The 25,720-nt window shown below is 41.0% G+C and overlaps 1 protein-coding gene across 5 annotated transcripts in view; it reads left to right on the top strand.

Moving 5' to 3' along the window:
• Window positions 1–22,879, top strand: part of LOC122796591 (MARVEL domain-containing protein 3-like) — a 502,950-nt gene extending 480,071 nt beyond the window's left edge. For all 5 annotated transcript variants that reach the window (XM_044065192.1, XM_044065190.1, XM_044065188.1 and 2 more), the window contains exon 4: window positions 21,412–22,879. In XM_044065192.1, the coding sequence (XP_043921127.1) occupies window positions 21,412–22,094 (683 nt within the window). In that variant the 3' untranslated portion in view covers window positions 22,095–22,879. The remainder of the gene's footprint in view (window positions 1–21,411) is intronic.
• Window positions 22,880–25,720: the final 2,841 nt, after the last annotated feature.

Raw genomic sequence — 25,720 nt, 5'->3', positions numbered from 1 at the left:
CCCTACCCCTTCAGACAGGGATTTTAGAGCTTTAGACAGATGTGGTAAGAAGGTATATACCTGTGCAACTCTTGCCATCAGGGCTTTGAATTGCCAGTTTCACATGTTAAATTACCAGCAACATATTATGGAACTAATTAAAAAAAAATGGTGTTACTTCCAGATTGTGCGGAAAATAAAGATTTACAAGAGTTAATGCATTCTGCAAACCAAGTTAGTAAACATACTTTGCAATGTGGGTTTGATGCCTTAGAAGGCATCTTGCAGGGCTGCTGTCACTGGGTCTGTACTGAGAAGGCATGCTTGGCTAAAAGAACAAGTCTTGCCTGACCATGTTGAAGCAAAATCACTAGATGCTCCATTAAATCAGGAGCATTTGTTTGGCACAAAAGCAGAAGTTGTTCTTAAAAAGATGGAAGAAAAAACTAAATCTATGCTAACAGTCAAGTATGTCTTACAGGTGCAGCCACCTAGATTCAGTAGGCATTGACCTTCAAAAAACTGGTCCTTTCCAGTCCCTCTCAGGCCTTCTCAGTCCAAACCCAGGGGAAACAGACCACCAAGACCACAGTCTCAGGGTATGCAGAGATCTAAACAATGGAGTGTTTCCACCTCAAAACCAGGGAGTGGTAAGCCATCCCATTATGGAAAAGTTCACAATGACTTTCCAGTTATCCTTCCCGGCCACGCTCAAATACTTGCACCCCTAGGAGGAAAACTCGCCCTTCATGCAAAAAACTGGATGTCCATTACTCAGGACTGATGTATGCCAGGGATACAGATTCTACTTCCACTCACTGCCAACACCAAGTGGGTTGCCAGACCTTCCTCTGAACTACTGGACAGAAGCTCAAAATCACTTTCCCTTCTCCATATCAGGGCTATTCAACCTGTTCCAGTAGAACAAAGGGGACAGGGTTTCTACTCCAGACTGTTCTTAGTGCCCAGAAAAGAGAGCTCTTGGTGCCCGATCCTGGGTCTATCAGTCCTCAACACCTTTCTGGTGGTCCCAAAATTCAAAATGCTTACACTGCAACAGCTTCTTCCTATGCTAGCCAAAAATACCTGGTTAGTCACCCTAGACTTAAAAGAAGCTTATCTGCACCTCCCCATAAGGGAGTCTTGCAGGAAATATCTGCATTTCAGGGCAGGCTCTATGTACTATCAATTCTCTGCACTTCCGTTTGGCTCATCTACTGCACCCACAGTATTCACAAAATGCCTGTCTCCAGCCATTGCATACTGCAGGCAGAGAAATATTCAAATCTACCCATACTTGGACGATTGCGTGATTCAGGCGGACAGTCAGGAATTGCTACTCCAACACCTGGCATTTGTAAAAAGACTTCTAACTTCACTGGGATACACCATCAATGAAAAGAAATCACAACTTGTGCCCAGCCAACAAATTGTATTCCTGGGAGCAAGCTTGAACACAACTTCCCAGTTGGCATTCCTCAATCCAGAAAAGCAGGTCCATTTGACAAACTATTTCAAACTAATGGCCAATAAGACCCAGCTATCTGCAAGGAAAATGCAAGCCCTAGGGTTCATGGCCTCATGCATTCTGCTAATTCTGTATGCAAGACTGCATATGAGGAAACTTCAATGGTACTTAAAAAGTCTCTGGTGTCAACATTCTCAGGACCTGGAAACAGTGATTTCCATCATACCTTGTCTAAGGACAGAGTTCCTTTGGTGGGCCGAAGCATGCAACCACAACAAGAGACTTCCTTCACTCAACCCCTCGCCGCCCAAACCCTGACAAGAGACGCATCAGACTATGCATGCGGGGCTCACATGGCAGGCAAATGCATTAAAGGCAAATGGGGCCCATAACAAATTCCCCTGCATATCTATCAAAAAGAGATGCTAGCTGTACAGAATGCTCTGACAGTCTTCAAATACCTTATCCTTCCAGGACAGCTCCTGATAAGGACAGACAACACCGCAGTTATGAGGTACATAAACAAGCAGGGCAGGACTCATTCTTACCCACGGCTCTGTGGAACACAGCCTTGAGCATCCAAGTGCACCTACAAGCTCAATTCCTGCCAGGCAGGCAAAATTAACTGGCAGATGACTTAATCAGAAATCTACTGGACCCTCACGAGTGGAAACTGGAACCCAGCTCATTCAAATTTCTAACCCAGAGGTGGACCTTTTTGCCCCCCCCCCCCAAACCACCAATTTCTACAAATTTTGCACCAGGAACCCGCACAGCAGAGCCTAGAAGGTGGACACCCTATTCTTTACATGGGAAAACCTCTCAATTTATGCCTTTCCTCCTCTGCCCCTCCTCTCAAACGTACTACTCAAGATCAAACTGGACAGGCCAAGGACAGTCCTTATTGCACCAGACTGGCCACACCAGCACTGGTACCCACTCCTATGCAGTCTGACAACAGTGCCACTCTGGCACCTACATCAGACACCTTCCCTGCTGTCTCAGCAGGAGGGATAGATTTTGCATCCACAGCTGCAAACCCTAAACTTTGCAGCCTGGCTTATCCCATGAATACACCACCAGCATCCCTTAGCAAACAGGTGCTGGATGTCATCCTTGTGGCCAGAAGGTCTAGTACTATGAAATCCTATGCTGAAAAGTGGAAAAGATATTGCTCTTGGAGTTAGTCTCAAGGAAAGAACACAGCTGTGCCCATCTTACCTCAAATCATTGATTACCTAGCAGAGCTACTCCACAGAGGCCTATCCTTCTCATCCATTAAGATTCATGCCTCTGCCATCTCAGCTCATTATAATACTGAGCCTCCTATCTTTTTTCACCTTCTCATCAAGCAGTTCCTGAGAGGAGCTAACAATTTAAGGCCCCCCTAGGAGAGCTCCAACCCTGGTCTGGAACCTTAACTTTGTACTGGAAAAGCTCACACTTCCCCCTTTTGACCCTGCTGCTTCAGCAGAGTTAAAATTCCTCTCTTGGAGAACAGCCTTACTTCTGGCTATTACTTCAGCAAGAAGAGTGTCTGAGTTATAGGCACTAATGGCAGTGGAGCCCTGACAAGGTTTCTCTCGGGACTAACCCTTCCTTTATTGCCCAAGGTGGTATCCAGTGTGGTTTTAAACCAATCCATCCATTTGCCAACCTTTTTCCCTAATCCTCAGAATAGAGGGGCAAGGATCCTGTGCTCCTTGGATGTCCACAGACGGCTCAGGTTCTGCCTTGACAGGACTAAGCCTTTCAGCAAAGCTACTAGTCAGCTTTGCTACAGGGGCAGAGGGCAAGGCCATTTCGAAGCAAACCATTTCCAAATGGATAGCACATTGCATCCATTTGTGCTACAAGCACCATGGAAAACCTACCCCTCTGGGGATCAGAACTCATTCCACTAATGCTACTTCAGCCTCTACAGCATTTCTCAGGGGGGTCCCCACCAAGGACATCCTGGAAGCTGCCACCTGGAGTTCTGTACACACCTTCACCAAGCATTACCATTTACCTATTTTTTGTAAATCCAGAGCTGGATTTGCTACAGCAGTCTTACAAGGTCTGCTAGCCAGCCCCAAACACTTCTTGACTTCCTCCACCCTTCCTCAGCTTTGGGAATCAACCCATGTGTGATGACTGCAACAGTGAAACATGAAGAACATACTACAGTTGTGTACACGTACCATAAATGTAGATGTTCGAGTGTATTCACTGTTGCAGTCCTGGTTTCCCTCCCTCCAGCCCCCTGGTTTTCTCTATCCTTTTTACCTATCCTCCTTATGGCCATCTTTTATGGCAAGGGTATTTACTTTCTACTGGAGGCGTTCCACACCATGCAATAGCTTCCTATTTTGGGGACTCCTGACATCTACGGCAAGAAAAACTGATGTAATGGTGTCAGCTGCATGTTTTATACCCCTGACAACCTGACGTCATGGAAGAGGCAACAGCATCTGATGCAGAAATCCCAAGACTCTGGTATTCAGGCCGACTGAGGGCTACCTGCAGGCAGATAACCCAAGTGTGATGACTGCAACAGTGAATACACTTGCACATCTACATTTATGGCAAGTGTACACAACTGTACTTTTTCTTACATTTGTAGGACAAGCGTACAAATCATATTGCTATTCACAAATGACATAGGATTATTTACAAAGTTCCAGCTAGCTGGGCTGGCAGCATATCGGTTTATCACAAAGACAACCAGTGGAGAAAGTCTGGTTGAAAGCTACTGATGGAGGAAGTTGACTGGGTTGGACTTGGTCCTTCTCAACAGAGATCCAGGGATCTTTTTAGGATCCATAGAATTGTTTTTTCTAATTTTGAAAAGTAACAAGAGGGCTTGGCCCAAAGTGATTTCAGAAGGGGTTGTGGAGAGATAATGGAGGAGGCAGATGTGAGTGAAGTTGGAAAATAATTTGTCTACAAGTATTGATTAAGATGGAGGTAAATCATTGCCTTTTTTCTCCTTACTGTTCAATCACCATTCCTAACTGCAACCCAGACAATTGGGGTTCATTTAACCATTCTGTCAGTGAGGGAGCCTGTTGGGGGGGTAGTGAGGGGGGAAGCATGCCGCCTTGTCTCCCTCAGGAGGGAGGCTGCACACACTCAAGGACACTCAGAGGTGCAGCTTCCCTGATGAGGACTAGGAAAAAAATAGTGTTACGGGGGGGGGGGGGGGTAGGCTTGCTTTAATGAAATCCCCTTGGGGAAGTCCTCTGCAGTCAACCCATTGCATGTTCCCCTCACATAGTGTGTGTGTGTGAGGGGGGGTAGCTTAAACAGAATATGTGTAAACCACTCCTTATGGCTGATTAAATGATGGCCCCTCCCAGTCAGCTCTCACTCCAGTGATGGGAAAAACTAGGCTTATTTGTTGGGAGGTTGGGCCCAGTGACTGACCAAGACGGTGGAGACTAAAGAGATCTTTGTTGAGCTATCTGAACTGGTGGTTATGTATGAAAACCTGGGTTCCAACTAAGAAGTGCAGAGCATTGTTGCTGTTAATTATACTGAAAAATGGAGTGGTCACAGCTTGTATAAATCCTCCTGAAATTAGTGGTTATGCTTTAACAGGTGTAATATTTTGTGAGGTATTTTGCAAGCTTAACAATTAATTTATTTCTACATTTGCCTAGTTTGTCCAGGTCAAGCTCTTGGTGGATGGTGGGTCCTACCCTGGCTCTCAGTGGGTGAAAAGGCAGAGAAACAATCCTGTGTCTTGGAATCCTGGGTAGTTCACCAGTGCGTAGCAGTGCACACGCACTCTGCAAGTATAGTCATGGGTACTTTGGAGAATTGTCACTTCAGTTACAGCATGTGTATATGTTGTGGGAGGCAACTGGAGCACCAGCAAAAGGCCATGTACACCCCACACAGCACCCATCTGAGAACTGAACTGGAGAGCCAAGCACTAAGAGTCAGAAACACTAACTGCTGCACCATTGTGTCACCACAAATTAGATCAACACCCGCCAGTAATGAGATTCAGACAGCAATGGGTAGACTCTATATATGTATTTAGGTTATAGGTTTTATACGGTCACAGTTATCAATGTGATGCATTTGCACTTTTCCTATACTTTATGTGCAAACCAGCCGTCAATTCATTTATGTGAATCTGAGATAAACCCCAGGTTTGATGGCTCGCAATTAAAATTGACTTGATCTCAAGAAACACGAGGAACTCCTGGTGTATTTTGCATGCATGATAAAAGGTGTGGTAGCCTACTTCCTTGCATATAACTGTGTAACTCTGGTTATGATTAGTGAGCATAAGAGGGTGATCTCATTACTGGGAATATGGAGATTTCTGTGGTTTGCAGGCTATTTTTACTGCCATTTCCCTTACTGTTCTATACTCTTGGGTCCCTGAACCGTTATGGTTTCTTGGTGTGGAGGAGAGCATGTAGATGTAGACGGTGGCCAGGCCAGTAAGGTGTAAAGGATGAGATTAGGACTGGGCCAGGTAAGGAGCAATCATGCTCTGGCTTGTACTCTCTTAAGCCCTACCTCGTCACAGACATCCATCTGAGCTACCACCAACTCAAGCAGATGAGCCTTTGGTTTAACATCTCATTCGAAGGAGTACAGTATCCCCCTTATGATATACTACTGTCAGCTATCTATCGACCTGGTGTGGGAATAGAACCCAAAGCTTTCTACACAAAAGGTGAGTGTGCCACCTGTTGCACCACTGACACTGTTGGTTTAGATTTTGTTAATCTATTATTGTTACCTTCTAGAGAATGTAATGGAGTAACTACTCACTGGTCTTGCAGTTTATGTTGTATATTATATGCGTTGTTGCACTTGTGTGCTTAATTTGTAATGTCAGTATCCATTGATGATTTTATGTTTGTGTTAACTATTACACAGCATATAATGAAGATATGCACGCACTGTGTGAAATGTGTATTTGAGAGCATTGTAGCTGAATGCGATGTAATAGTCTGGAAATCATGATTCCTTTAAGGGAAATAGCCCAGATTAAAGATTATAGTGGCTTCAGGTGTGACAGTATACCTGTTTCAGGTGAGAGAGAAAAGGAGTGGAGACAAATACTGTGTGCTATTTATTTTGAGAAGGGGAGGCTAAACCATGCCTGTGGGAAGAAAAGATGAGCAGAGGCCACAGCATCAGATCTGTGAAGGGGATGAATACAGAGAGACTGTTACGTTTGTGGAAGTCCTAATAACACTATTGAGGACTGATTTGGGAGTAAGTCTCTCATTTTTGTTTAGTGTTTTGTGGATTGCCAGCACCTAAGTCTTAGTTTGTTCAATAGCACCAGACTCGTGCATTTGCAGCTTGCAGAAGCTGTGCAAAAAAAAGTGTAACTGGCTGTTTAAGACTGCACATGTTGCACTTTCTTTTCCTTTTGACAAACTCATTTGTAACTTTTAAGTCTGAATAATAAAAATACTGTTAAGAACTGTAAGCATTTGCTGTCTAAAATTCTGCAATGGTGGGTGTAGTGGGCAACTGAGACTCCAGACCTGTAGCTATTCCACCTGTTGAAGCCAAATGTTATAGTATTATTTCCCCACATGTTCATAGGTTCATAGGTTCATACTAGGCTATCTGCCCTAGGGCATTTATAAGCCCAGCCAGAGTGTGTGTGGCTTTCACCACCCCTTAGGATGAGAATACTATATCCATTAGTTTGCTGTGCCTTTGTCCAGCAGTGACACAGAGATGATTCCCGGGGTAAACCTACGATCTCCCATCCACTCGTCAAGATTTCTCTTGAACAGAGTCAGTGAGGGGCTCTGCCTCACATGGACTGGGATTCTGTTACATAGTGTAGGGAGTCTCTGGGTGATGAATCTGTCCCTCCAGCACGTCCTATTTATATCCGTGTTGAGGTTTAGGTCTCTTGCTCTCATGGCTCTGGTGGATTTGGATTTTTTGAGATAGCAGAGAAAACTTTAACAAAATTAAATGGGGCATTCCCTCATATACTATATTTTAAATGTGGGAATAGGGGACATATATGCAAGTACTATGGGGGAAGTAAATTAAATGTGTAATTAGTTAAGGAGTAGTTGACTAATGAAGAGACTATGCAGTGTGAGGGGGTTTCAACTAAGATAGTCAAGACTGCATTCTGTTATTGTACCCCTGTGAAATTAAATGCATTATCGCTGCAGACAGGAAAGAATAACACAGATTACTGGAGTCTGATCACACTTGTAAACAGAAAGTATGACTGTAAGTAAAAGACCCATTCCTAAAAAAGAATGTAGATGTTATTTATATCCCAGGTGAAAATCAATGTTACACAATTACCCAGGCTGAAATGTAGACTGGCTTTAAAAATGTACTACATCCAGTACCCATAGTCCCATAAGTCACACACATGGTATGATAGTCAGGAAGGATTCCCTGTTTAATAACTTGTGAAAGCGGTCAAAGATGGAGTGGCTGGTGAGGAATGGGTAGTAAAGGAAACAGTACCAAGTCAGTTACTAACTCCCCCAGAAACCTAAGATGCAAGGCATGGAGATCCTGTAGTCGCACAGGGAACACACAGAAGAGGACCCCAGTTTGGCTGACCTGCAAGTGAGTCTACTAATTTTAAAGAAGGCACAATGGGAGGACAAAACACTGAGCTGTGCCAGAGAAAAAAAATAAAATATCCAGAGTGGTGGAAGAATAACTTGCTATGGAACTCCCCAAAAAGCCTGGCTTGTAAGGTAGCAAAGGAGAGGGAAGAGATTATAGACAGTATGAGTGGCCAGACTATTCAGGATGTTAATAATAAAGATGATGCACAATCTTCTGTTAGATGGAAAACTGGGTATGGCAAAATGAAGACACGAGTCCTAGCAAGTTTAACTAGCCAGGTATTCTGAAAGAAATTGAGAAATATTGTCCCAGTTGCTTAGGTTGCCATAAAATTGACCCTAACCTTTGCTTTAGGAACACGTCTTACCAATGCCTGTAATTGACTTTCCTTTTGAGAAAATTGCTGTAGATATTGTTGGACCATTAGTGAGGTTTAGCAATGGATTTCTGTATACTTTGGTAGTGCTAGATTATTCTACTAAATTCCAAGAGGCAAGTCCCTTTAAAAGGTTAATTCCAGAGCTATATCAAATGGATTGTATTTTTAATTTCCAAAATCAGTATACCAAGAGAAATTCTGACGGGGCACTTTGTGGTCTCTGGTTATTAGTTTTTTTTTTTGTGGAGTTGTTTAAATTCTAGTAGGATATTAGGTTGCTTATTTTTTGGTATTGTTTACACTTTTTGTCTCTTAGGAGCATAATCTGTTTAGTTTCCTTAGATAGCCAGGGGTAAGTTGTAGCTTTAACTCTTGGTCCTCAGAGGAGCAAGATTATTGAGTAGGTACAGAAAGGTTTCATTAAAGTAGTTGATGGCATTGTCAAGGGGCAGAGTTCTTAAAGGTGTCCAGTCAGTTAGTTTTAGGCAGTCTGAAAATGCTTGTGGGTTGAAGTTAGACAGGTTTTGGGTTTGAATGTAGTGATGTTTATGAAGGGGGGAGGGGTACCGGTCAGCAAAGGCTGGTAGATGGTCACTGAGGGGGTCAGGAAGGATTCCTGAATTTGAGATTAGATTTGAATGAGACACTAAGATACCATCAATAATGGAGCCGGAGGTTCCATCTTTGTTTGGCCTGGTGGGGGAGTTTATTACCTGGGTGAAGTTAGAGGTCGATTGTTTGGGTAGGGGATTGAGAGTTAATGGTGGCCAAGTTAATGTTTACATCGCCTAGGATGAAGGTTTCATTTTTAATCTTAGAGGAGAACCAGGACAGAATGTCTTTTAGTATTGGGATGTTCTTACCTGGAGGGATGCAAAGAGCAGCTATGCATATGGACTCATTTGTTCAATTTTAAGAGAGCTATTGTTAATTTAGAGTTGGGAAATTTTGGAGTAGGAGTATTGTATGGAGTAACTGAGTAGGTGGAAGAGTAGATTATGGCTACACCACCTCCTGTTTTGTTGGGCCTATCGTTACGAAGCATATGGTAGCCAGGTGGCAGGATTTCATTATCTTTTATGTGTGGTTTCAGCCAAGTTTCTGAAATGGCAACTATGTCTGGCTGGTTGTGTGTAAGACAGGCATGTAGGTTAGGAATTTTATTATGGAGACTTAGGGTATAAATTGTGGTAATGCAAATGCTCTTGGGGATGCGAGGGGATAATGGAGGGGGAGAAGAGATGGATGGTGGTTTGGTGGGCCTGGGATTGGGGTGAATGTTGCCAAAGAGAGAGAGAGGGAAATATGATCTCGTATGAGGGTGATAAAGTCTAATGTGGAGGGGGAGTTTGAGAGGAGATAGGTAGAGTATTTGGTAGGGAGTGGAGGGTATGGTAAGTTAGAAGAGGGTATGATAGGTAGTACTTTGTGTTTATATAAGAGGGATATATTTGATGGGTAGAGCTCATGGGTTATAGAGGAGAAGGAAGATAATGTAGTATGTTGGTAGTTAGAGGTGTAGTGTAGTGGAAGGGTGTAAGAGACGTAAGGGAGTTGTGTAAGGTAAGCAAGGATGCTAAGGAGTACAATAGAATGAAAGTGTATTTGTTCACATTTAGGGATATAAATTATCCTTGTTTTGTGCAAGTACTGAGCCAGATTATAGATAGGAAGTCTTTCAGAGTGGTTTTGAAAGATGGGAGGGAGTGTATAGACCTGATGGGTACAGGTAAGGAGTTCCAGGCCTTAGCAACCTTGTATGAATACAGACAATGCCCAGCAGATTTGTTAAGTTTGTAGACAGACAGGAGTTTTGGTCGGTGACCGACTGGGAACATTAATGCTGGACAGGCAGATGGATGCTGGATAATTTTATAGGTAGTAAGAAGTTTGTGTATATGTTAGCTGATGTGGCAGTTCTAACCAATTACAACTTTTAGTGCTGGGTTCTGAAAGGGGTATGTGCTGCAAATTTAGCAACTTTGTTATAACATTCTTCAAGTTTTCATTTTTGTGAAGCCTAGAGGTTAGTAAGGATGGGAGTGGCATATGAGTGGGAAGAAGTTAAGTAGTGGCAAGTGCAGTCTTAGTTGCATTGGTGATAAAGTTTTTGGCTCTAAGTTTTAATTATGCAATTTTGTATCGGCAGGTCGAATATAAGATTATCATCTCCATCACCCTAATAGATTGTTATAAGAAGTCATTTCAGTGGTTGTATTATCAAAAGAGAGGACTTCAATTTTTTTTCACAGAAGAGGGCTTTGGGGAAATAGTAGTTTTGTCTTTTTTTAAATAACTTATCACTGTTGTTCAATGTTATTATCCTTCAATTTTTAATTTCATTCTTCTCCATTTTTCCATATAAATTTCATAACCCCCCTACATATTTCTGCATAGCAAATACCATTATTTAACCATTCATTAAATATTTCTACCAACATTTCTTTCTGCCATTGTATCAAATTCTTATACATTAAATATGTTATACTATCTGATCCTCCTGCTGAATTTATATTTCTTTCATCATCTTCTGTAAATTCATTATTGTAATTTGTTTTTCCAAATCTCTGTTAATTTTCTCTGTAAACTAAACTACATCATACTCCAATTATTTTTTTCTTGATCTGTTCTGCCATCTCTTTAACATACTCCAATACAATATTCGTAGTATTCCTTTTTTCTCTTTCAACTCTTCTTCATTTTTCATTTCTCTCATTATGCAAAGATCTTCCTTTGCTTTTTTACTAAAATATTGTGATGCTTCCTTTTTTCCTTTGTAAAAAACATTTTTTATAATGAATTTTTTTTTCTTGAGTCTTTTGATCAATCTCTTCTTCTTTTCTGAAAATTCCCTTTCATTCCTATCCAGATTGTATAAAACAGATTTTTTCTGTTTTCTATATTCTTTTTTACCCGCTTGTCATCCTCTACAAATGAAATGCATGTTATATTTCTCTTTAAATATTATCCACCATTCCAACCAGTTGTTATAAAAATCTCTCATAGTGATACGATCTTTCCATAACATTATTGTATCTTTTCTACCTTTCTCATTCTACTCTGTCATTAATTCTCTTTATTCTTCTCTTAGTTTTGATGTGTTCTTTATTCTCTTCTATTTCTACTCATGCAGCCAAATGATCCAAAAAAACAGTTTCTACTGCCTCTATCACTGTTCTTATAGTTTTGGATATCAAAAAATAATCTATTTCTGTTTTCAGTGTTCGTATTTTATGTGTACTTTGTTTCAAGTTCCATAACTCTAAATTCCCACATTTTATTTTTCCATTATTTTTTATGTGATCTCTCTCTTTCATTTTTACATCTCAAATCACAATTAAAATCTCCTATTATGTCCATATTTACTGTAACATAGTTCAGCATTTCTTGAAATAATATGTATCGCATAAGTATATATTGCTATAAGACTGTAAACGTTTCCTTCCCATCTAAAGTCAACTACCATTAATTTCCTAATTTAAGTAGTGTAATCCAGAATTTTTATTCCTGTCCTATGTAATATAGCAATCCCTGAACATTTCTCTACCCAAATTCCATATTATACCTCCTATCCATAGAGTCTGTCTGTTCTTTTTTCTTTATTTAAACCCCTAACATCCACTAATACTACTAAATCTGCCTCACATGTATTATACCATTCTAACACCCCAATCCTTCTTACTACTTTCTTTATACTATTAACATCGATAGATAACATTGTAAGATTTGCTTCCCTTTTCCTTAATTTGTAATAAATTATCCATTTCTTTTCAAACCTTCTTCCTGAAATTATATTTTCCTGTCTTTAATCCTTTTTTCCAATTGAACTTTAACCATTTCCCAATCTATAGCTTCTCCATCACTAGCTTCTGATCCACTTTCCCTCTCCCCTTCCCTGTTTTGTTAATCACATTTTTTTCTTGATTAATGTCATTACTCTCCCGTTTATCTTTTTGTTCATCTTGTTGCAATTGCTCTTTATTATGTACCTCTTCTGTACTCTGTTGTGCTATAATAGATTCAGAACCTTTCTCTTTCTTGCAGTTCATCCATCAATACCCTGTTTGCTTGCATTTCTAACATTTTCTAGCATCATGACTTTTCTCCCCACATAAATAACATTTCTTTTCATCGTAGTTTCTTACAAATGTCCCTCCCTCTCTCCCACAAAAGAAAAAAAATGCTTTTGGTTGTCGCCAGTACTCAACAACTCTATGACCATCAATATTAATAATGCTAGGAATATGTGCACTTTTTCAGTTTTCAAAATCACATTACAGTTATAAGTCCCTATCTAAAGTCCTCTATTATCAAGTAATTTAGAAATGTCCTTTATCTTTTCAAAATCTTTAGTAAATATTTTTTAACACTTTCTTTTTCAGTTTCTGTATGAAATTGTATAAGCTTTTTTTGCCTTTCACAAAAAAGTCTTTAAGATGTATTTATTTCACGGATACATTTATTTTCATTTTTCATATTCCTCCAAAAAAGTTTTGTAATACTGCAGTCTAAAAGAAAATGTCACAGTAAGTCTTTTTAAATCAAAATAAAAGCTCTTACCTCTTGTGCCTTGATTTGTAAAGGCACACCAACCTTTCCCATAGTTCACGCCTGTCCATTTCTAATTCTTTATTTTGAATTATTGCTATGTACGTCTTTCTTTCTATTTCTTCTGATGTCCTTCTGTTCTTATGTTGCAGTATTCATACTGTAGGATTTCCCGCCTCAGGCAACTCGGCATCGGCTCCTATACAAAAGCTTAAGCTTGGCTGCTGTAGGTGTGTGGGACGTCACACGCAGGGCCGTAAACCAGGGACCACAAATGTAACATCTGCACGCACAGACCTCAGAACCTTTCAGCTGCAGACTACGTTAGCTTAGACTGTTTTGCTCCTATGACCAAAGACTTCAAAAGATAAGTACTCCATTGGGGTTTTTCTCTCTTACGTATACTTGAGCTTGGTTGCTGTAGGCTTCCTTTTTTAGCTGATGTCTGAGAAAAAGAGCAATTGTAATTGCGGGCATCAGATACCACACACAGATTCTCACGATCAGTGTGTTTTTTGCTGAGGTAAGGAGCATGACCATAAGGCCTGCTCCATTTTGTCAGTCTTTCATGCCAGAAACCCTACGCAGCTGTCTGGCCACACTAAATTTGTATTTAGAGAATCAACGATTAAAACACTTTACTCTCAGGATGGATCCAGAGTCTGCTGCCTAATCCAAACAACCGAGGAAGAAGGCCAAGGTTTCCAGGCCTACTCCTGATGCTGCTCTGCCATTGGACATCCTGCCGACTACCGATATAGGGGTCGAGGGACATCCAATTACTCCGTCAACATTGATGGTTCCTCTGGAAGAGGCCGTTACTGCAGCCATGGATAGTACATCCGCTGAGTCAATCCAGGTGCCAGCCACAACCGACGTCAAGGGGAACCATTAGTTGGTCAGCCAACCAAGACCTCCCCTGCTCCAGCCCAAGCCTCCGTCCCTAGGCCTACCCCTAAGCCAATGCAAACAAAGAAAAACAAGAGACAAAACACTTGACCCTATGCATCAAGAAACTCCAGATTGGCAGTCGTTTACCAATTTTTAAATGCAGGCCTTTATGGCCCTTAGGCCCACAGGCCCTGCACCTACCAACATTCCTGTACTGAGCCCTAGGCCAGCCTCTGCTTCCTCCCACCCTGTACCCACTACTCAACAGGGAGAAGAAGAACCAGACCAGTACTACTCCTCTTCTGAGGAATTAGTTTCCTATGTGTCTCAAATTGCTTCACCTTTGGATTATTATTCCCCAGACGAAGACTCCATTGAGGGAGTTTCCCCACCAGAGGATATTACCTTTGAGGAAACTATTTCAAAAATGAGAGTGTACTTCAAGTGGGATACTACCTTGATGACAGATACCCAGAAAAGATATTCTGAGCTTTTGCAACTTGTCTCCCTCTCCTTCAGCTATTCCTCCAGTGCTTCCAGCCATCCTGGATGCCTTTAACTCAGTCTCCAAGAATCCAGAATCTCAACTTCCTGCCCCTAAAAGGCCGGATAGGTTTTACAAAGTACCTGATGACTAGAAGTTTCTGGTGAAACCTCCCCTGGCAGACCCAGCAGTTATTGCTGTGTCCCCAGACAGTCTAGGCAGTTGCCTTCTGCTTCACTTTTGCCCACAGATAAGGACAGCAAAACCATGGACAAAATGGGTAAGAAGGTATTCACTTCCTGTACCCTGGCCTTCAGGGCTATCAATTACCAAATCCACATGGTTAAATACACCCTGGACCTGGTGTTCAAGGCTTCCACCTTGCTGACTTCTACCCCAGACTAATAATAAACTAAACACCGCTGTAGATACGTTCACTCACGACCAATTTTATTAACACAACTTTTAAAAAAAAATATACAAACAATTAGATTGAGCGCTTTCTTCCCTTCCATAAGGATTTCATCGGAATCACATTGCTTATCCCATTTCCCTCCTTATATCCCCCTGTTATCTGATGTCATTATCAGTTAGTTAATTTAATTACATAGTGCAACTTTTAAAGAAACATTCCTTTTAGATGGACTTTTTTAAAAAAACATTTAAAATTCAAGTATTTAGAACTCTACCCAGACTGTCCAACCAAAGCTGACATTGTATCAAAGCTGTCTCTAGCTACAAAAGTAACCAGACACACTATTAGGTGCAGTTAAGATACAGAAGAGGGCTCAGCCAGGTCTGCTGCCTTTGCATCTGCTTTGGGCAGATATTCCTGGCTTCGCCTACATCCTCTACCAGAAGATTTTAAATCCAAAGTCATGGATGCTCCACTGGACCACAACCTTTTATTTGGGAAAAATTCAGCAGAACTTTTCAAAAACTTGCAAGAGAAAAGCAAAGAGCTGCAGGACATTAAGCATCTGCTGGTGTTCCCCTTCCCTAAATATTACAGGAACTATACAGCTAAAACTTCCTTTGTCAGAAGGACTCCCTCAGTGTCACATCCTGCCTCCTGTTGCATAGGGGGACTAACCTAGTCCATAAATAACTAATATGAATAAATGTACCACAGTATTTCCAAAGAAGGAAAATTTCTTTCAGTCTGAAGAGTCACTGCCTGTTTTATGTGATATCAATTAGAGTACAGTAAGGACTGGTTTGTTAAAACAATTTGCAAAATTAATAGCACACACACACAGGGTTGCCACCTTTTAACAAGGGCAAAGTGGGACATGGGGGTGTGGTCAACATGATAGGGGTGTGGCCAACATGACACTGGCCACACCCCCACCACGACATCACCAGAGTTGTTAAAGGAGATGCAGTATTAGTTATGGATGCAACATTGTGACATTACAGCATACTGAAAACTCAAACCATTTAAATGAAGTGAACTATTACTGCACACACACTAATTGTTTGTAACAATAAACTTTAAAGGAATTAAAAGCACACTACTCATTAAACAGACACTTGTTTATTTAAAAAGTAAAATTCATAAACCATCCATTGCTATTCAGAAAGAAAACTTAAAAAATCTACATACCACATACAAGCCAAGTATAAAATTAAGACTGTCAATTAAAGCTAAAGCAAAGAACACAAAACTACATACCCTAGTACAAATTAATGCTAAACAAAGAAAAACACAAAATTACGTACAATAAATCACTTTTTTTTAAAAGTGTATTTTGAATTTGATTTTATGGCTTGAAGAAGGGCCCGATTTGAAATAATATTCGAGTAAAAGTCACAACATTTCATCCGGTAATTTACACTCATCATGAGTTCAGCTTTTAACAAGTCCACACTACATCGGTTTCGCACATCTGTCCATTTACCTTTCACCAGTGAAAAACTCTTTCTGCAAATGCATTTGAGGGTGGTATAGATAAAACCCTAGCAATTACGGATAGAGTGTAGTCAGTTCAGGCCCTTCTTTGAAAAGCTTCAGCCACTTCTCTCCTGGGGTCAAGCTTGTGTTACATAACTGTTCGAGAGAGGGCCTAATTGCCAAGTAGTCCCTAAAAAGATAATCTTCATCTACATCCTGCAGACTCAGGGCAGTGGTCACATTCAGCAAATCACTGAAGGCAAAGGGCTCATTTAAAGATAATTTAGATAGTGTAAACAAGTAGTTGCTTTCAGTATAATCAAACCACTGCTCCAGGTATTTCACTGCTGTCTCCAAGAAAACAATAAAGTCTCTTTTCAGTTTGTTAGCAGAAGTGCTGTCTAATGTGCTCATAAGTGCCCTAAGTTTCCCTCCAAAGAAAGCACCTTCAGCTCTTGCCTGCAGTTTTGCTTGAGAGAGACCATTACACAAAAAGTTTCCATGGCAGTAAGTGCTGATTTTTCTAATGTACTTATGTGTTCATTAAAATCGACAAGAACAGCACAGAGAAAGTGCAGATAGTACTGGGGCAGTGTAGGCAATTCATTCTCACCATGCTCGTTACCTGAAAAGTACGACCATATCTGCCGGGGGGTCTCCTCTTCTCCTGAGAGAGGAAATAGGACTGGAGCACTGGGAGATTTTTCACTACTCTTTCAATGGCTGGGAGTAGTGACAGCCACCTTGTTGGCACATGTCTTAGCAGACTCTCAAATTCCATGCCACAAAACTCAAAGAAGTCTTTCAAGTCTCTGGTCCTTGTGGCAGAACCAGAAAAGTGGCTGAAAAGTCTCATTACAAATGCTTCCACATCATATGGTAGTTGTGCTGCAGCTTTTTTGGCTGCATTGTGAATAATATGGGCAAGACAGTTAGCTTTCTGGAGTGATGGGCACTTTTCTTTTAATCTGGTATACACACCAGATTTCTTCCCATAGTTCACACTGGCATTATCAGCCCCATAAGCTGAAATATGGTTCCAGGGCAAGGAATGCCTTTCCATAATGTTGGAAATTTGCCGTGAAATAGCCTGTGCAGATTCGTCAGGGTTTTCATAGAAGTCCAAAAGGCCATTCACCACCCCTTCTTCTTTAGAAAAATACCTCACAACAAGGGGAAATAATTTTATGTTCCCCTTGTTGGAAGCATCTGATGAAATTGCAAATGAAGTACCTGGTTTTTGAAGGTCATGCAGGAGGCATTCCAATGAGTGTGGCCCCAAAACATTTTCAACTATGGCTTCAGCCTTGGTTCTGCCACAAGATAGTTTCTTTGCAGTGTCTGAGTCACTGTACAACTGGCTGGCCAACTTTACTGCACAGTCCAAGCTGTTATATGAAATATTGTGCTTAACAGCATGGAAAACCTCAGAGGCTTCTGCTGCAATGATTCTAAGTTCTGGTCCCTCAAGGTTTGCATTCCTTGCCCACTTTGTCATCAGGTGAGTGGATTTAGCTTGAAGAATGGCAGTCTTATGTTCAGTTGCCTCATGTCGTGCGACATCATTTCTTCCACCGTGGGTCACTAGAAATTCTCTCTTGCAGTACCTGCAGAATGCTTTGACATCAGTGCATCTCTCGATCCAGTCAAATTCTGTTTTCCAAATGTCCTGCCACTTGCACATTCTCTTGCTGCTGGTTGACTGTGATGAAGCTGCTGCTCTCTTCATGCTTGAATCTGTACTTACCTGATATGCAACATATTGACCAACACTGTTAGTAGGGTTCAGTAACATATTGCTGCACAGCACAAATGAACTGGCTTAACTGGCACAAAAAACTGTCTCGAAAAACATTGGCATGCGAAAGAACTGGCTCGAAAAACATTGGCATGCGAAAGAACTGGCTCGAAAAACATTGGCATGCGAAAGAACTGGCTCGAAAAACATTGGCATGCGAAAGAACTGGCTCGAAAAACATTGGCATGCGAAAGAACTGGCTCAAAAAACATTGGCATGTGAAAGAACTGGCTCAAAAAACATTGGCATGTGAAAGAACTGGCTCAAAAAACATTGGCATGTGAAAGAACTGGCTCGAAAAACATTGGCATGCGAAAGAACTGGCTCGAAAAACATTGGCATGCGAAAGAACTGGCTCGAAAAACATTGGCACACAAACTGTCTTGAAAAACATTGGCACATGAAAGAGCTGGCTCGAAAAACATTGGCACACGAACTGTCTTGAAAAACATTGGCATGTGAAAGAGCTGGCTTGAAAAACATTGGCATGTGAAAGAACTGGCTCGAAAAACATTGGCATGTGAAAGAACTGGCTCAAAAAACATTGGCATGTGAAAGAACTGGCTCGAAAAACATTGGCATGCGAAAGAACTGGCTCGAAAAACATTGGCACACGAACTGTCTTGAAAAACATTGGCATGTGAAAGAACTGGCTCGAAAAACATTGGCATGTGAAAGAACTGGCTCAAAAAACATTGGCATGTGAAAGAACTGGCTCGAAAAACATTGGCATGCGAAAGAACTGGCTTGAAAAACATTGGCACACGAACTGTCTTGAAAAACATTGGCACATGAAAGAGCTGGCTTGAAAAACATTGGCATGTGAAAGAACTGGCTCGAAAAACACTGGCATGCGAAACTGGCTCGAAAAACATTGGCACATGAAAGAGCTGGCTTGAAAAACATTGGCATGCGAAAGAACTGGCTCGAAAAACATTGGCATGTGAAAGAACTGGCTCAAAAAACATTGGCATGCGAAATAGAGGAATGGAGCAAAAAAGAATTTACAAACAGTTTAAGGTCAAATAGTAAATGAGGTAATGTAGGGGGCATTTTGGCCATTGAAGACTAACATTAACACAGCTTGTAGAAAATGAAATGCATTATTTTTACCACTGAACATGCCCACCACACCCCACAAGACAAAAAAGTTAACCATATTCACTGAACCAAAAAACAGTAAAATGAATGACAATGCACAGTGGATACCATAGACCTAATTTAGCTTTTGACCACAGCAGTTAAGAAATGTATGGCACTAATTTACACGACGCAATGATCTATTAATAAACATGCCCAACAGCAGCACTGGTCATAATCTGATTATAATGAAAACAGTAAATAAGTATGTTGAAGACATCACTAAAACACAAAATAAAAACTTTGCTACTTAGACGCAAACTACCCTGTAACATGGTTTAGCACAATCTGAAATACATTGCATTAACTTCAGAGCATCCATCCACAAAAAATAAAATAAATGGGAAAAAAGTCCAAACATTTTAACTTTTAAAAATACTTCTTGCAAGAGAAGTAACAAACTACAATGTACAGCAGACTCCATGGGCTCCTTTTACCTCAAAACATAGCAATTAATCCAGCACAGCAATGCAATAAACAGGCCCAAGTAAAAGTAACACACCCATATTCACATTACAAGCAAAACAGTACATTTTAACCTTATTAAAATGCATAATAAATTAAATGCACACATTTACAAGTATAAATGAAAACAATCTTGAAACAGCTTTGGCAAATTGGCAACGTGTACCTACTAGAATAATAAATGAATTACATTAACTGTTAACATTCCCCCTCAAAAGGTAGACTTGTACCACAGACATGGACTTGCAGGAACAGGAAAAGTTACCTAAACAGTATATCGTAACTTCCTGAAACAGCATTATAGTGCATATTTCCATACAAAAAAATACAAACTATGCTCAAACAATTCCTATATGCATACAGACAATACCCAGAAAAAGCTACGACAATAGAAATGCATCACACTAAGTTTATATTTCACTGCCCCCCAACAGAAACAAACAACTTCTATACACAGTTCAGCCTTTTAAAAGTAATGCTTCCAAATCATACCCCCAAGCATAATAACAATTACATATACATTCAGGTTTTATCTCTTTAAAAACTACTACACAAAATATTAAACTAACTACTACAGATTTAAATATTGCGTACTGCACCCACCATCTGCCTTTAAACATTAAAAAAATTAAACCACAATATATTCCCATTTTAAACTAGTACAAAAGTCTCAAAATAACCACTGCACAGATTTAAATACTACATACTACATCCCCATCTACCTCTAAACATTAAAAACTTAAATAAAGCTAAAGCCACAAAATGCAATTATCTACTTACCACTCAGTTATTGCTGGGCTGGCTGGCTCCCTTGCTGGCTGGGCTGGCTCCCTTGCTGGCTGGGCTGGGCTGGCTCCCTTGCTGGCTGTCTGGCTCCCTTGCTGGCTGGCTGGCTGGCTGGCTGGCTGGGCTGGGCTGGCTCCCTTGCTGGCTGCCTGGGCTGACTCCCTTGCTGGCTGGCTGGGCTGGCTCCCTTGCTGGCTGGCTCCCTTGCTGACTTGGCTTCGCTTCAATGCTGGCTTCAATGCTGGCGAAAAATTCAGATCTTTTGTCCGGGCTGCTATAGAGCTTAGTGCTCTACAGCTGCGACCTTTATGGGGCTCTTCACAAGAAGTTCCCGCCCCCTACAAATAGCTGCAGCCAATTACTGTGCTGCATTACCACCCGGACCTAGCAGAGAATCCCTCTAACTGCAGGTCCGGGTGGTGACGTAGCCACATTGCCGTGGAAAAACCGGAAGTATTTTCGGCTTTTCCGCGGCAATTTTAAAATGCAAGCAAAGGGAAAAAGCGGGACTTTTAAAGTCCCACGCTTGAGCGGAAGCGGGATGAGAGCACTCAAACCGTGAGTGTCCCGCTGACAACGGGACGGGTGGCAACCATACACACACATGGTTGGTTTAGTAGTGATTCACATCATCAGAATATTTGGCGTTTTACTTGAAGTAGTTTCCTTGATTTCTGGTAAGTTTGTGAATTTAAATTCTAAATGCTTTTACAGTTTCAGCCACAAAGTTTTGAAGGTGATTTTGTTGTACCAGAATGTTTCACTTCTTATTGATCAGTATTTAGATATCAGAAGTTCTAAGTACATTTAATTTAACTTCATTAATAGAACATGAAAAAATATTTGTCAAATTTTTGAAAAGCTTATTTAAAATACAAAAGAGCTCATAAATATCTTCACACTGTTCAAAATCATTTTGAGACTTACACTGTGAAACCCAGCACTGCCAGTTTATAAGATTATGTTGTTGAGTTTGTAACAAAGCACTGTTTTGTTTTTGCAGGAGTTTTGCAAAGCACCGAAATTGCAACCAATATTTTAGTTCTCATCTGCGTTGCAGCTTCTGGAGCATCAGTTGCTGGATTCACATCTTCTGCAGGCCTGGGAACATACAGCATCAATTCTGCTTACAGCCCTTTTGAAGGAACAGAGCTCCAACAGGTCCGAGATCTGGACATGCAGTACAGCCAAATGAGAGCACCAGGCATTTATGGAGGTGTAGCATTTAGCTTGGCACTTGGTGCAGTTACCCTTCTTTTTCTTGTAAGTGGTGCAAAACCCCTACATAGAATTTCTCCCAAAGTCCTTGTGGCTGAGCTTGTCTTCGACATACTGGCATGCATTGGATACATTGTAGCAGTTGGTCTCTATCTGCATTTCATCATTCAAGTGAACTCAACCAGTATTTGCCAGCAGAGGGCATTAATGTATGCTCGTCGTGGTTACACTTGGATGAACTGTGATGTACAGGGTGGAGATGCTGCAGTTGCCCTTTTTGGCCTTATTTCAGCCTGCTTGTATGGGGCAAGTGTAGTCATTTGTGCTTTGACTCTAAGAACTCTGAAGGCAATGCAGAAGGAGATGGCTGATATACAGACACCACCAAATTATGCAGAACAGAATCCAAAGACAAAAAGTAGAAACCCTGAAGTGACCAACTACAGTCAAGTTGCAACTCTTGTTTAAACAGTTATTTTGGTTATTGGAATTTAGCAGTCAAATATGAACATATTACAGATTTTGTAATATATGCTGGATCTTTGCATTTTGTTCTCAGCAACACTTTCCTTGTGGAGTAGTCATGAACATTAAAAACTCTGCTTCTGATTTATTCCAGTGATATCAAAGTGCATCCTGCTTCTTATAATTTTAATCATGGAAATTGTCATGATTCTCAAGAGCCAAGCCAATGTAAAATTCAGTTGCACTGTATCCTTGCTGTATTTTTAATTTGTTGTGTTTTAACATTTGTCATATTCTTTTATTATTCATCTGAAGCAAAATTAAATATCCCTGCGGCATTTCAGAAGTTTAGAATCCTGAACTTTTTCCTATATTTTAAAGCTATATTTAGACTAATTGAAGGGGATTTTCTGAAACCAAACCACAGGCTATCATTTTATTTGCGTCTGAGCTGTGAAACCGCAGTAAACCTGTGACATATTTCATTTCCAATTACAATAAAAGAAGTAGCAAGTTTAGTGACAACACATGACACACACACACTTTTAGCTCCTCAGCTATAACGCCTTCTAAAGAAGTGGCATTACAGTTAAAACCAATAAAATGTATTATCAACAATGCTATCCACCACTGTGCCACCCTCTAATCTACAAAGATATATCAAAATGTCCCTGAAAACTACAAAATGTTTGGAACAAGATTAATAATTGAGAACTAATATGTGCATGACAAACTTTCATCATTCACATGTAATAGTTACTATTATTTCATTAAAATGTTAAATTCTCTGCAGTGTTAATTTATTTGAGTTATAAATCAGACATATTTTTTGCTTTAAAAGTGCTTGTGTTTAAATAAAAATTGCATCCATTTTAGTAGATTTCTTAAAATTACAAACACTAAATTCTTGAGTGTTTAAAGACTCAAAATATTAATTTAATTTTACCTAAATAGAATGCTCTTAATTGTATTTTGATGAAATTTGATGAAGATTTAGCAAAGGTTACACCTGCAGTACAACATCGCAACAAAATTATTCAAGTTGATTTAATTGTTAATGCATTAATTTTAAGGAATATTTTAATGGAACTATTACAATCTGCCTGACATCCTTTGCTGAAGAGCTGCTTGTTTCCTCTTTATACCTTTGTGTTACTTTAGCAGCAACACCACTAAAGAGCTCAGATGTTAAGTGTGATACCAGGAATACTTCCTGGGGAAAGCACAATGTTTGGATTCTGAGAGAATGGATCTTAGCAGCTGATGGGGGGGGGGGGGGGTGTATTGCAAATTTTTGAAGACTCTAGTATAAAAAAAAATGACGTGACAGCTGTTCGGCTTTCATTCATTCCTGTGTGAGCAAAGTAAAGGTTGTATGTCTCTTCAATGATTATGTATTTTGATTTTATATATAATATTTAAACATATATATATTTAAACAGAACCAAACTCCGACAGACAAAACATCAACTACAAAATGTTAACTCATTCACTCCGAAAATGCTGTCTGCTTACTTCCACCATAGGAACAACAGTGCAGCCTGAGCTTTTTTTTCAGGTAATCCATTTGTAATACCATACAGAAAATAAATCTTCATAACTCTCTAACCATAAGAGCTAGACTAAAAATGTAAGTGTGAAAGTTGTTCAGTAGACACTGATCTTTACAACAGTGTAACTGTTGATGGTGTATATCCAATTGTTAAATATTTGCCAAGGAATGTTGTTGTTATGCAAATTTTTTACCTTTTTGCTAAAACAAATCACAATATCTTGGTTAACATAACATGTAGACCCATACAATTTGTAATTTGCTTGTATGAATGTCAGTTTTAAATTGATACCTTAAACATTACTGTGTGATGCTCCTTTACTGAGATATTCACAGAAATAGGATTAATGTTATATTTCTCATAATCTGATAAATCATAATATCTCATCACCTGTAACAGACGGACACTACATATCAGTGTACAAGTTGTGTGGCTCAATGTCAGCTTCAGAACGATACATCATGATGTCCTTCAAGAATGCAACTGCAGTCCTGACACATGGGTTGTCCAGCCCTTCGGTCAGCCGGATTCCAAAGTCTGGGTCCGGCGTCGGCTGATGTCGCCTCCTCCCCGACGTCAGAGCGGCTGGAGTATAAAGGCATCCGCCGACGCCATCTTCTTCAGTCTTTCTTGCCGCGCGGTGCCCGAAGCAGAAGCAGTTCGCAAGTGCCGGTCGGTCAGCTCCTGTGTTTTCAGTTACCGAAGTCATCTAAAAGCTAAATACCCCGTTGGGGAACATTTTTTCTTGCCTCAGCCGATGTCAGAAAAAATTGAAAAAGTTAATAATTGTTTGTCTTGTGGTAAACAAATACCTCATAAGGACTTCCATTCTTACTGCCTCCCTTGCCTGGGCCCAGACCACGACATCTCGGCCTGTGCTGCCTGTGCTTGCTTTAATAAGCGCACACTCAGGCGCCGGGCAGAATTTGCCGAAGACTTTTTTGGCGAATCTTTCGCTTATATCATGCCATCGGAACAACCGACAGCACAATCTACCAAAAAACGCAAGGACCGGGACCGACATCCTCGGCCCGCGTCGTCCACTGATAACACGCCTAAGCCCTCCGCGAGTGCGTCGGTCCCTTTGGAAGCGGTAATTCAACCGCCCCAGGCCAACGACACCGCTTTAACGCGTTCTTCGGTCCCGGAGATTTCAATGGTGCCGGTTGTTGATTTTCCTCCAAAAACCGAAGCTCTAGATTTACCCGACACCATTCCTGTGGACAAGGTTACCCCTGCACGTGGGGCAGCTAGACCTCCGGTATCCATGTCCATCAAGGCCTTTGCACGTGCTAAGGCTGCCAGCCAGGCCAAGGCCCATCCTAAATCTACTTCTCAGGGCCCCTCTTCTGATAGACAGATCATGACTCTTGCTGCAGATCTAATCTCTCTTATCAGGGGTTCTCAGCCGCACCCAGACAGAGGTTCTCAGCCGCCTGCAGATAAAAGGCCTATAACTGAGCAGACTGACACCCTGTCTTCAGATGAAGCCTCTGGGGATTCAGAGCACTCAGATACCCAGGAAGAATCCTTCCAGGCCTATGAGGACTCGGATGCTGAGGATTCAATTCCCTCTGCCTCCCCTCCAGAGGATATTTCTTTTGGTGAAGTTCTCCACTCCATGAGAGAACATTTTCAGTGGCAGGGTCAGGAATTTTCTGACTCCAGGAAAAGGCTACGTACCTTCCTTAAACTACCTCAACACAGACCTTTAGCTATTCCTCCAGTGTTGGATGTCCTTGATGATGTATACTCAGACTCCAGTGCTTCGCCTGATTCTCTCCCTCCTGCTCCTGTCAATCCTGACAGATATTACAGGGTCCCTGAAACCCATAAGCATCTCTTTAAGGCCCACTCTGTGGATCTAGAAACTATTTCACAGGGCCCCAAAGGAGTGGCTACTTCCTCGGCCAAAAACCCGCTGCCCGCTGACAGGGAAGCTAGGTCCCTGGAGAGATGGGGCAAAAAAGTTTATACCTCTTCCACCCTTGCCATGAGGTCACTCAACTGCCTTTTTCATATGTTTCAGTACCAGGATTACTTAATGGATGATTGGCAGAAAAAGTTAGCCTCTTC

Source organism: Protopterus annectens, chromosome 3.part0, assembly GCF_019279795.1.
Source record: "Protopterus annectens isolate FY-2018-M chromosome 3.part0, PAN1.0, whole genome shotgun sequence".
NCBI classification, from domain to species: Eukaryota; Metazoa; Chordata; order Ceratodontiformes; family Protopteridae; genus Protopterus; species Protopterus annectens.
This window is presented reverse-complemented; position numbering and strand designations above follow the sequence as displayed.